The following is a 13,196-nucleotide window of genomic DNA, read 5'->3' as shown; positions in this document are numbered from 1 at the left end:
TCACTTCTGTTTTGTTGGTTGTATATTGTATAGGAGATTTTTGCTGAAGAATAATAAAGAAACCCTAATCTGTTGCACCGGTTTTCCCACATTGGGTTTTTCCGGTGACGATTGTCCAAAAATAATTGTATCATTGCGGTTATACTTATGTGTTGTTATTGCATTCGCTTTCAGAATTTTATTTGTAAAGACTGCAATGGAATTTATTTTGATATTCATCGTAAGAACACTATGAATAACTTATTCTGAGTTAATAAGCAGAAGAAATAATATTATCACTGCAGTAGGATTTCTATTTTGAAATTTTCACACCCAAGTCCACTCAAAAACAGACTACAAACCCTCTCAGCGAGTCTCTTGTCTTGGATAAATTTATAAACTTTAGAGACAAACTTGGTGTAGTTTCTAGAATGACCATTAAGAGAGGATGTTGGAGTATTTTAGTTCATTGAATTAAGTCTTAGGCATATTAACAAAGTTACTTTTTGACTTAGTCCAATTCATTCTTCATTGTTGTATCAATAACTTAATAGTAAATTTGAGTCATTTAGGTTTATGCATCTATGGTTTATGTTATTTCTTTCCTAATAAAAAGGACACATACTCTCTCCATTTTATTATCTAAAAAGTATTTTCTCTTTCAAGTTCTCTTGTTTTCTTGGTTTCTTTGAGTATTTAGTTTTTGGTAACAGAATCAATGCTTGTCTAACAAAATGCCTGCATGGAAGCTTTCATTGACCATGTAGCTAAACAAATATCCACATACAGTAATGTCTTGCTTTTCTAACAGCTTATCATTAAATCAGGAGTATATAGCAATATTGGCATCAAGCATTTGCATAGATATCGTCTATGGTATCAAGGTCTTACCACCTTTTATTTTACTTACTCTTCCATAACTTCAGTTCTATTTAGCATTCATGGTTGTATTAAAAAACATCACAATATATACCATGAAATATTAACAAAAGCTTGAATTTGCACAATTGATCACATTGGCTTCAATTATTTAGAAGAATATTAGATACATCTATATACGAAGTTTTCCACTCTAACATGCAAATAAGGGAAGCAAAATACACCTTCTCAATGGAGCTATTCTTTGAAGTTCAATTACTCCTGCTTTTGCTGAAATTCTATCTGGTGCATGAGGACCGTCAAAGCTAACATTCAACAGATCTATCTCACCTGCAAAGTTTTTAACCTGATAAGTTTGGACCTGTTGGTAGTGGGAAGAATATTATTCAAGCAAAATAATTAAAGCTTAATTCTAATATCTCCATTAAGATATCCTGCAAGATGGAGAAAACCTAAGCAAGTTATATCCATCCCGAATAGTAAGAGAGATCTTTCAAAATATATTAAAGAAAAGACCTTCGTAACTATAAAAAAAAAACAGGCAACTTGAGCATCATTATGAGTTAGATATTAAATGTTTGATATCTTATTATGTCTCTATTTTTTAACGAAACTGCACAACAATTTGAATGATAAATTACACTTGAGAAAGTTTTATATTTTTGAAGTAAAGTGCACAACCATTTGAATGATAAATTACACTTTAGAAATCAGTGACAATGTCAAAGTGTAACCTATGTCTGTATGACATATCATGTGCAGCAAAGGATACATAAGTTGGGAGCCTAAGTTCAAGCTTACATGCTATGTCCCAATGTTCCCAGTGTTGTGAGACTCAGCCAAGACCCACAAATCTTGCCAAGTCTTGCCAAGTCCATCCTGAAACAAGTAACAGGTGAAAGCCCATCCTGAAACCAACCAAAACTTGCTGAAATCAATTTGCACTCGTCACAAATGCCAAAACACAGCAATACTCACCCAACAAGCAAATGCAGGCCTCATACAGAAATGATTTGGAAAAATGTTGAAATGTCATCCCATACCTCCATCTGAATCACCTAGAAATCTTGGAATCTCGGATTCGTATCGAATTCCTTGTGTTTTGTGTATTTTGGATTGGATATATTGCAAGTATAAATGGCTCCAGATCCCAGTGAGAGAATTGTGAGAGATTTAACCCTTAGTTACATGTTTTGAAAAAAAATTACCATCATCATCTCAGGAACAGTGAGCAAAAATTTACATTATAATTATTTGCTAATTGCTCAAAATTTAAGTGATTTGTTCCCAAGTGCGTTGATTTTTCAAGTGCAACAGATACAAGCACAAATTTCTGAAATATTGATAATTACTTCAAATGATGTAGATCTTCTTTTAACAATTCCAGTTTATCAATAAGCACTTACACTTCAGAAATTCAACCATACAAGCATAAGGATAGTAGAGATCACAATTCGGCCATAGACGGCTCGAGCACATGATCAAATAATCCCACGAGTAACTTCTGAAGCCATACTGCTTCACAACTCGCTAAACTCGCTCCAATATATTCTGCCTCGGCAGTGTTGAGTGCGACAAATGTCTGGTTCCTGGTCATCCACGAAATCATAGCAGAGCCCAAACTAAAGCAACCTCTAGATGTACTCTTTTTGTCTTCAGCACTTTGTAATATTCCTAAGGGAAAATTAACAATGATATACAAAGCATTAACAGCACATGTAACACAAAATTTCACACATATAATTAAACACCCAGAAATGTTCCAAAAACTGCACCAAGCTGAGCCATTTTATTATAAATCAATGAGGGTACAATATAAGCATCGAGAGAATGGACTTGGGCTTGCCAAAAGCAAGCTAAACAAGTCCCAGATAAAGAAAACAAGTGCCCGGATGCAGAAAGAGTATCCTCCTCAATGCTCTGTACTGGCCCTGGAAAACCACACTGCTAGCTGGTAAGGATTTGTTGTTTGGCACTCCTCCAGTGCTCAGAAAATTCCGAGAAATTAATCTCCGTCTCTCCTCAAATAACCCACAAAACCTAAAAAGGGTTTGGCCTCGTTCTGACCTCCGAATTTACCCTCAATTTCCACGTGCTCCTCCACTCGCTGAGTAATTCGACCCACCTGGAAATGACATTGCCCAACTCCTCCAAAATGATAGCAAATGCTAGTAAAACTCCCCTCTAGATGTCTCCACAAATCCCAACTCAATTCAACCCCAAGTATCTATCCACCTAGCCCCCACGTGTGGACCAGGAAATGCCCTTGCACAAGCTTACACGGTCCCTGAAGAAGAGTTAATGCTACAGCAACATTCCCACAAAAATGTGCCTGGCTAGCGCTCCAAATCTTCAGCAAAAGATGGTCCAAGTCTCTGCTGAAAAGCCCAACAAAATTGCAGCTCCACAACCAGCTCTCCCAAGAAGTGTGTATTTATCTACTACACCCAATCTATTGAATAATCTCACGAAATGCCTGATGCAAACACCCGGAACAACTCCCAAATAGTGCAGATCTTCCCCCGTGCGCTGGCACTCAAAGTCTACCGAAGGTAGGGTGAGATTCTTGCTTGAAAATCTCATGTACTGAACAGCACTTGCAGACATGGCTCAACAGCTCAAGCATGCTAGGTAGGTTCGATTAACAAAGGTTCAAAAGCGCCAAAAAGATGCATTCTTCTCCTATTTATCCTTGAGCTTCATTTTCTCTTTGTGGGTCCCATGCATCGACCCCCTTTGCCTATTTCCCTCCAAGAGTGCAAGTTATCTAAGGGGCGCGTATTTCCCTTTGGGGATGGCCCCCACCATCCACTAAGAAGTCGATTTGTCGTTTTTCCCGTATGTTGGAGCCTCCCTTAGTCAAAAATTGCAGGTGTGACCTATTAGCTTAAAAGGAACTCCTAAAGGGACAATTGCTAGATCAAGGGAAACAATGGAGATGTAGCCCACTGTCACCTCAGCTAAGACTCCCTGCCCTTCACGGACTTTCACCGATGGGAGGAGACCCAGAATATGGAAAGTCACTTGTGAAGGATGAATCAATAAATGGATGCGAAGTGACCTTAATGATCCTTTTCCTAGAAGGAGGTTAAGTATGGAGCTTGCCTGCTCTTCAAGCAAAGTACTAAGCTTTCTAGGAGGAGGTGAAGATTCAAGGGTTAGGTTTAAGGAATATGCCTTGTAAAAAAGTTTCTCAATCCCTAAAATCCTTATTGAACTTGGTTTCACGAGTGGTTCTTGAAGAATTATCCTTTCAAAGGTATGGTACAATACAGGGCCAAGTGGACACTGCCTAGGTTAAGGGGAGGGAGTTTAGCAACCAATGATGATCTTAACCCAGACAAGGAAGAGGAAAGGATCAAAACAAGAGTTTTCACTTAGAGGTCTCAAATTGATCCTATCAAATACTAGCCCAGGGAACACCAGGGCAAAGTTTGATCTCAAAGCTAGGGCTTGAGGTATCTCACAATCCCACTGTCGGAATTTCTTCAAATTTGGAGGAGACCTTGAGAACACACCAACGCAATAGAAGCTAGGAGATTGAACTTTTTCTATGGCTACTTTGTTAAGAAAGTGATGCCCTAGGTGGCCCAACGTGGCTAGACCTAGAAAAAGGGGGAAAAGGTGAAGAAAAAGGTTTTAAGGTGATCGACTTATGGTGGATCAGTGCCTAATTCCTTTTGGGGATATGCAGTCCGGAAGAATTATGAAGAAGGATCGTGTAACAGCCCTGGTCAAAATTCCATATAAAAGTTAATAAAGGCAAAAATAAGACCAAGGTCATGGGACACTTATTCCAAGTTGAATGGTGGGCAAAAACATCCTGGTGGGGTGTCACTTCAGTTTATTATGGCTAAAGAAATTAGCAAAGGCAATGGCAATGGCTTTGAAAAGCCATGAGGCATTTATTGGCATTTTATTTACGAAAATAAAAGAAATTAGGAGAAAAGGAAGGTGAAAGGTCACAGGTTGCATGTGAGGAGGAAAGTGAAGGAAAATAATGGAAAATAAAGAAAATAGAGGCCTCATTTATAAAAAGAACTCTGAGAATCAGTGGGCAAGCTTTTGCTTAGGTTTGGTCAGTGTAGTTTTTTGTAAGTTCAGTTTTGGAGCTCTCATTCTATTCTCTCTCTCATACTCTTGGACACTTGGAGTTTCCCTGGAGCACTCTTGGAGAGTGTGGCATACTTGGATGCTTGGAGCAAGAAGGAAAAGGAAGAGCAAGAAAGTGCAAGAGAATATCGGGATCAACAGCTACAACAAGTTTTGGTTGCAAGTACCGAGTTGCATGTATGTTTTCCTCACTAGTTTTGGCATGCATGGCATATGCATGTGGTTCTTGGTTATGATCTGTCATTGGCATGGTGGATTGCCTGGATAGATAGTGGATTTGCCTAGCCTTTCGATTTCTAAGATAGCCATGGTGTTGTGGGTTCATTTCTTTGTTTTCTGGTTGGTTGTCATGTTCTTTTAGTTGTGGGTTGAGTTACTAGTTCCTGTAGCCTTGGTTGGACAAATGCTCTAGAGCCCTGTAACAGTTTGGGCTAAATTACTAGCCCTCGAGCCTTGGTTGGACAAATGCTTTGGAGCCCTTGGTGGGTTGAGTTATTAGTCCTGGAGCCTTGGTTGGACAAACTCTCTGAAACCCTTGGTGGGTTGAATTACTAATCCTGGAGGCTTGGTTGGACAAACGTTCTAGAGCCCGACGACAGTTGTGGGTTGAGTTACTAATCCTGGAAGCGTTGGTTGGAACAAATGCTCTGGAACCTTGGAAGGCTTAGGTAGAGACCAATCTGGTGATGGTTTGTGATGTCTGACCGTGAGGTGGAATCACTGTTTGACGGGTTGCCTCTGGAAGCCCTGGTTCGGTTTTGATGAATTGTTCCATGAGATGCCACATTCATGCTTGGAATATGGCACAAGGGTGATTGGTTGAAAGAAAGATTTGGTTCAACCAATCTATGGTCGGGTGGTTTGTGGAAGTCCCAACCCTGGTTGGCCTTTGCATCATTAATATGAGGTTATTTCTCCTTGTTAATTCACGAGTATTATACTGGTTCATATGTGGATTATATGGTTGTTGTTTCCTGGTATTTTTGTTGTTATTATGTTGGTTATGCACATGTATTATGACAGTGGCTATGTATGGCTCTCATCATGTTTTTACTTGTAAATGAATGAACAATGTATCTATGGCCTAATACATGAAATTGCAGCCAATGTGTTAGGCATCAATGCTTCTTAGCGATTCTCAGATAAGTATGAGATCTCTATGCTTAGGACCTGTAGCTTTCATGTTTGTGACATGTTTGACAAAATACCTGTCATGGCTAGTAGGGGCCTAGTTTAGTCCTTGTTGATGCTTTTGCAAATGTATCTTTGTTCTGCTGTGAAATTTCATTTCTGAAGGTGTAATTGATCATGGGCAGTGACCTGGGCTCTAGGCCTAAAAAAGTGGCACAAATCCTGGAGTTGCAGGCACAGCACTAGGGAGAAAATTCCCCAGAAGCTCCCTTACCCTTGTTGTGGGAGTGTCTGGAGCCTCCCGGACACACCCTTGTCCATATCAAGGGAGCATCCGGGGGTTTGATGCACTAAAACTTTAGTTGGTCTCAGGGGTTGGTTACCTAAGTGGTTGGGATGGCTCCTAGGAGTTTTGTTGTTGATGTGAAAGTTCTACGTGATGTGTTCTGCCAGTTCCACTTTCTTAACTAACACATAGGGAGCCGAATCATATCATAGTAACTTCTCATCACATGTTTACCCTGGTTGATCGATTAGTTAGGTAGATGTGGGAGGAGGGTGTTACAGAGTGGTATCAGAGCGGGTTTCGTTCTCTTTGGGTAATGTCTGGTTTATCTTCTCTTTGGGTGTTATCTGATACCACAGAGTGGTATCAAAGAGGGTTGTGCTCTCTTTGGGTGACATTTGGTATCAAAGAGGGTTTCATTCTCTTTGGGTAATGTCTGGTTTATCTTCTCTTTGGGTGTTATCTGATACCACAGGGTGGTATCAAAGAGGGTTGCGCTCTCTTTGGGTGATATTTGATACCACAAAGTGGTATCAAAGCGGGTTGCGCTCTTTGGGTCATATGGTATCTGTTCTCTTTAGGCAGTGTCTGGTTTCTGTTCTTTTTGGGTGATATCTGATACCACAGAGTGGTGTCAGAACATGGTTCACCACTCAAACTGGATGGGCAGGGTGTTGGTCATGCATTCATGTCGGTTACATATGTGTTCCTTATGCTTGTAGTCCATGTGCTTGTTGCATTTGCATGGTGTTGATCATGGTTGTAGTGATGTCACCATGAGTGTATGGTTGTATATGCATTTGGTATGCATGTCAGTGTCTATATGTTGTTATGCATTCATTTTCATGGTGAAGGTTGTTGTGCATAAGGTCATTGTATGCAATTAGGTCATCATGATGATATTGGTATGTTATGATGCTAATGTGTTGGCTGAGATAGAGCAAGAGATGCAGATCATTAAAGTGAAGTTGCAACAATGGAATTCGAGGTAAGAGAAGACTATCATATAGATTTGTATGGTGGGCATGCAAATATGTTGGTTAATGTTTGCTATACGTATTAGGGTTACTGATATGCTTGTCATTCTACTATTATTATGGTTACATGTATGATAAATGCTAGTTGATTAGTGTAGTCATATGCACGTGTCGAATAGTCATGAATGATATTATCCTGTGGTTGTATGCATTATTATTGTTTTTTTATGATAGTTAACTTGATGATTATGTTATATGTTGTTGATGAGCATGTTATATGTTAACTTATTGTTGTTATATGTTAGTTAATGATTAGGGTTATTGCATTAAGATATTGATGTTATATGTATCATACTAAATTAGATTGGCCTATGCAGATGGTTAGGGTTATGACATTAAGGTATGAGTTTGACTATGTCATCTATTTGATGTTTGAGCGTTTGATTATGTCCTCTATTTGATTTATTGAACACGGTATGTTTGCAAGTTGGTTGAATGTTTGATGAATTACATAATATGACTATGTATGTAGGATTGCTCGAAGGGATGATCTTGTTTTAAGATGACTTTACTCACACATGTGTCGAGATAGTTGAAATGTACTTGAGTGTAAGTAGGTGACAGTTGTAGCATTATGTCTAATGACTACGAGTTGACTATGGATTATGACATGTCACATGATTGTTAGTCTTTGTAAATGTTGATTTCAAATTAGTAAATATGTTGTCTTGATCTTTAGAACATGTCGCTGACATGTGTTTTCAGTTACAAGGCAATGTGATTGGCATAACAAGGTAAGATAATTGGTATATTGTTACATTTATTTATGCACTAACAGTTATGTGTTATGGAAGTATGATACAGAGAATTGCATGGCAAATAAATTGCCATGGAATCTTAAAGAAGGCTCAGGTTGAGCTTTCCCTTGGAAGCACTGGGAACCCATGGGGATTGAGTCATGGTGTCTGTTGAGAGTCTTGTGTTTTTGGTATTTTGTGATTTGTTGAGCTTGATTTGCGGTTTTGTTTATGTCTGGTGCAAGACCTTGCCACTTTGTTGTGGTATCGTATTGTTATTGGTTTTCATGGTTTGTTTTTTGTTTGTTTCTTGTTCTTTCATTTTATGTTTTGGGGGTCCTGGGAATTGGTTGGGAACAATGTTACTTGGGAGCGGGAGCGAGAGCGACATTTTCAAAAGCTCCCGGTTTGGGAGCGAATCCCGGAGCGTTTTTTATATAATATATATATTTTTATATTTTGATACATATATGTCAACAAAAACATGTAGAATAATGAATTAGATATAAAAAACATAAAAAAGCATAGATTGAACCATATAACAACAATCATTTAGAAGTTATAATCTTCATCAACCACGTCCACAAGTTAGTAACATAGTAACATACAACATATTGAGTCCCATGATTCATCAATCTTAAAGTTTCAAGCTTTCAAAATTCAATATATAACATCTATCATCATTCATCACCAAAGTTGTACTTGTAAGCTAAGTGTAACCATTACAACAAATAATAACTAACATGAAATGAAATGTTATAAAATGAAATGAAATGAAACAACTTTCAACTTTTATGAAGCATCATATTCATAAGTCATTACTAATGAGTTATAATTGCCAACTTCAAACTTAAATTGTCATATATTGTTTAAAAAAATATCATAATAAATATGAAAGATTCAATAGTTATAAAATCTACTAGAAACTAGAAAATAGAAGTAAATCTATTATCTATTTCTTATGCTTGGGCCTCTTGCCACCACGAGAAATGTCTAATCTTTTAGTCTTGTTGGAAAATTAGGATCTTTGTCATTAATATCACCTTCTAAGCATTAATATCCAAAGGTATCTTTGTCATTACCTCTGTATCTATATAGGAATCTTTGTCATTAATATCACCCTCTAAGCATTAACATAAGATAGAAAAAGCATAGCATGTCAAGTCAAGATTTTGTTTGAGCGATGCGTACAGTTTTAGGAGGGTCATGATAAAGGAGTTCGACAACCAATGTCACTAACATCAAGGTACATAGAGGGATTGGTGCTCTTGATTAAATACGAGTTCCATACCCTAATAAACGACAAAATTCAATGGAAACATTGCAATCCCCCAATCCTAAAATCCTGAAAAATTGATAAGTCTGCTAGATTTTGAATAAAACCTAAAATTCTACTTTCTCCATATGAAATCCAATGAGGTCGAAACCACTCTCAAACATCCTGAGTCATTTCATGGTAATGTTAAAATTTTAAGTAAAAGGATGAAAATGAAGATTAAAGAGAATGTCACTTTTACTTTAAGAATTTAACACTACCATGAATAGCATATCAATACTAGGGCCTAGACTTGATCATTAAGCTGCCACACTCAAAAATTATTTGTTTCTTTAAAAAAATTGCATTTCGAACATTACTAAAAAAAAAAATTTGCAAAAAAGACAAAACGCTACCGAAAACGGTCTCGAAAAGTCAGGGAGCGAAAAAAAAATTAGGGAGCGATTTCGAGAGTGTGCTCCCGACCTACTCCTGAGTCGCTCCCGCCCAGAGCGCGAATTGGGAGTGGGATCGAGGAGGGGGGGGGCTCCCCCGCAACACTAGTTGGGAAAGAAGAAAGTTGATGGAACTCTGGTAGAGTTGTGTGCAACCCAACAAGTAATGAAAGCCTCAGATGAAGCTGGTGCATGTGTAAGGGCAGCTAAAGGGAGTATGACAATTGGCGAAGTTGGTTGGGTCCATTAGTGTAAATGGATGGTGGTAGGACAATCATGAGAAAGCTAAGAGGAAAGGTAAAGTAAATGGATGTGAGGCACCCGATTCCTTGGCTATGTTGGGAACGGTTGTTCTTAATGTTGTGCATGTTGTGCATGGATAAAGGGAGTTCTCTTAACCTTGACCTTATGATATCCGGTAATTATGTTGTGATCATGATTATGCTGACGTCTATATAGGTATTATGTATACATGTATATATGTATGTATGTCATGTCAGATAGAGTCATCATGGATCATGAATGTTTTTATGCTAATGTTTATATGTATGTATGTATGTATGTATGTATGTTGTCTGACAGGATCGTTAGGAATCATTCTTATGGAGGAATTATTGCTTATGCAGGTGAATGGCATGAAGAGATTCCTGGTTCATGAGGAATCAAGTGGGAAGAGTAACCTGACAGATTTCTTTGGTCAATATCATGTGGATATGAATTGATATTATGTGATTATACTATGTCTATATTTATGTTATGGACAGGCTAATGCTGAGAGATACATTAACGGAATGAAAACAGTGTGATCCGCGGCATGCTAGGATAAGCATGGATGGCAGAGAGACATTGGAAGCAAGGTTGCTTGGTAGAGGCAGTGTGGTCTTGGATGTGTAGTGCTATTGTTATGTATATATTGTGCATATTTTATATTCAGTGATTGTACCTATGGTGTTGTGTGCATATTGCATATGCAGTGTTGGGTATAGATGGTGCTATGTACATGTTGGATATGCGGTGTTGTGTACATATCGTACTGTGTGCATGATGGATATGCGGCATTGTGTGCATATGGTGTTGTGCGCATGTTGGATATGCAGTGTTGTGTACATATGATGCTATGTACATGTTGTATATGCAGTGCTATGTACATATGGTGTTGTGTGCATGTTGTACAAGTGGTACTATGTACATATGGTGTTGTGTGCATGATTGTACATGTGGTGTTGTGTACATGTTGTACATGTGGTGTTATGTGAAGAGCGAGTTGTGTAGATGTCGTGCATGTGATGTTACGTACATGTGGTGTCATGTACATGTTGTGCATGTGGTACTGTGTACATGTGGTTTTGTGTACACGTTCTACAGGTGGTGCAGTGTACATGTGGCATTGTGTATGCGTTGTGCAGTTGGTGCCGTGTACAAGTGATGTTGTGCACATGTTGTGTAGGTGGTGTTGTGTACAGGTGGTACTGTGTACATGTTGTACATATGGCTGGTGTAAATGTGGTAGTGTGTGCACGTCGTACATGTTGTGTTGCGGGTGTCGAAATTTATAAGTCTGGCACGTTAGAAATCCCTACTGCATTATCTGGTTTAATGTCTCCTACTTTATTGTTCCAATGAAAGGTTATTTATAAATATAAATATTGAAATAAACACAAATTCAACCTTAACTCATATACAAATCAGCAACTAAAATAATTGAGACAAACACACAAGGGACATCGTTATTTTTGGACAATTGTCCCCAGAAGAACCCAATGCAGGAAAACCAGTGCAACAGCGATGAGGGTTTTATTATTATGCAGTTTTTGAATACATCTAGATTCTAGAGTGCCAGAAATGGCTCACCCAATAGAGAATGCCCTCGGCAGTAGTACCTCTCCTCGGAGACAGATATTTCAGTTGATCAATCACCGAATGAACGATCCCACAGCAACTATGGCAGCTCCTTAGCTGGACAGTGAAAGCTGCTCCAAGCTTCTCTACTGCTCTGCGTCACTCTGCAAGGGACTGCGTCACCCTTCCCAGCTCACCAGCACTCAGTCTGCCCCACGAAAAATCACCCAGCGTTGCCTCTTCACCCTGAGTCAACTCTGCTAGCCTCTATGTCATACCCTTGGCTCTCTTTGTCAGCCCTCAGACCCTCTGTGTCACCCACACTGCCCTCTTCAACCTCTGCGTAGCTCCCAGCTGCCTCTGCGTCAGCCTCTCCAGGCTCTGCGTTGTCTCTCTAGCACTATCTCTGCCTCTCTATTATGTATTCTCGGCCTCGTGTCGAACTGCCCCTCGCTGCAACAGATCACTAGCTCGATTTTCTCAGCAAAACCCCACTCCAGAAAATCGAACTAACTGATCAATATGGTGTATCTCCAACTAACCCTCAAGCCTCCTCTTATACTTTTCCTGTTGAATCTTCAACGGCCGAAATTAAGTCCCTAATCAATAGCTAAGATTAGATTTGGCTTGGTCTATGTCATTTAGAACATTCTCACCCAGTTTTACATTAATACCTATTAATATTTTAATTTTCCTAAGTTTAGACTTAGGAACCCCATTAGAAATATTAATTATTTTGATATCTCTCCAACCGAGTGGAATTTCCCCAAACCATTTCTAGGTCTTGGAGATCTTATGTGCCTTAGCCTCTCCACCAATTTTCATGGCTAGAGCACATTCGATCCTACCATAAATCAACACTCCCTCTTAGCAAGGAATGTGCTCTAGTAATGCTCCATCACTAAAACATCACACTCATCCTCCCCACCGGTACCTGTGTTGATGCTTGGCCTAATGCCTCACATCATCTGAACTGCTGCTTCCTATACTACTACCCATGACACTGCCACTGCCACTGCTACATTTGTACTGCAGCTCCCTCTCAATATGCTGCCCATGCTACCCCTGGCATTGCCACTCCTAACTGTTGCACTGTAACTCAGTTACCGAGAAGTAGGTCACTGACTTCTCCCAAATACTGACATCCCAGTCAGTCTAGAAATCTCGTGAAACTGAAGTTGCTTCTACCGCTATCCTGTCCTCCCTCTGCTGCCACTGCGTTGTTGCATACACCTTTGTGCCTCTCGCACTGCTACAACCTCCAATGCGTTGCCTCAAATTTCTGCACCCAAGCACTGCCTTGCTACTCCGCTACACTTTGCTCCACCCGACCTCTATATTCTTGCTACTATCGTTAAGGACTCCCGTAGCCAGATATGATCCAAGAGTTTGGGCACCTCAAGGATCCTACCCCTAGTGTGTAGTCCTCCTGATTACAACTCGATGTCTCCCCACCTATTCTCCAGAGGTGCATGAGCACTCATG

At 39.4% G+C, this 13,196-nt stretch overlaps 1 protein-coding gene across 5 annotated transcripts in view; it reads right to left on the bottom strand.

Moving 5' to 3' along the window:
* The window catches only part of LOC149141853 (Asparagine synthase family protein), a 414,294-nt gene that overhangs the window by 201,453 nt on the left and 199,645 nt on the right, over positions 1-13,196 (bottom strand). For all 5 annotated transcript variants that reach the window (XM_089450144.1, XM_089450142.1, XM_089450145.1 and 2 more), the window contains one exon: positions 1,083-1,188. In XM_089450144.1, coding sequence (XP_089306270.1) covers positions 1,083-1,188 — 106 coding nt within the window. The remainder of the gene's footprint in view (positions 1-1,082; positions 1,189-13,196) is intronic.

This window comes from Pinus tabuliformis, chromosome X (assembly GCF_031772625.1).
Source record: "Pinus tabuliformis cultivar Carrire ecotype Pingquan chromosome X, CPIR1, whole genome shotgun sequence".
Taxonomy (NCBI): domain Eukaryota; kingdom Viridiplantae; phylum Streptophyta; class Pinopsida; order Pinales; family Pinaceae; genus Pinus; species Pinus tabuliformis.
This window is presented reverse-complemented; position numbering and strand designations above follow the sequence as displayed.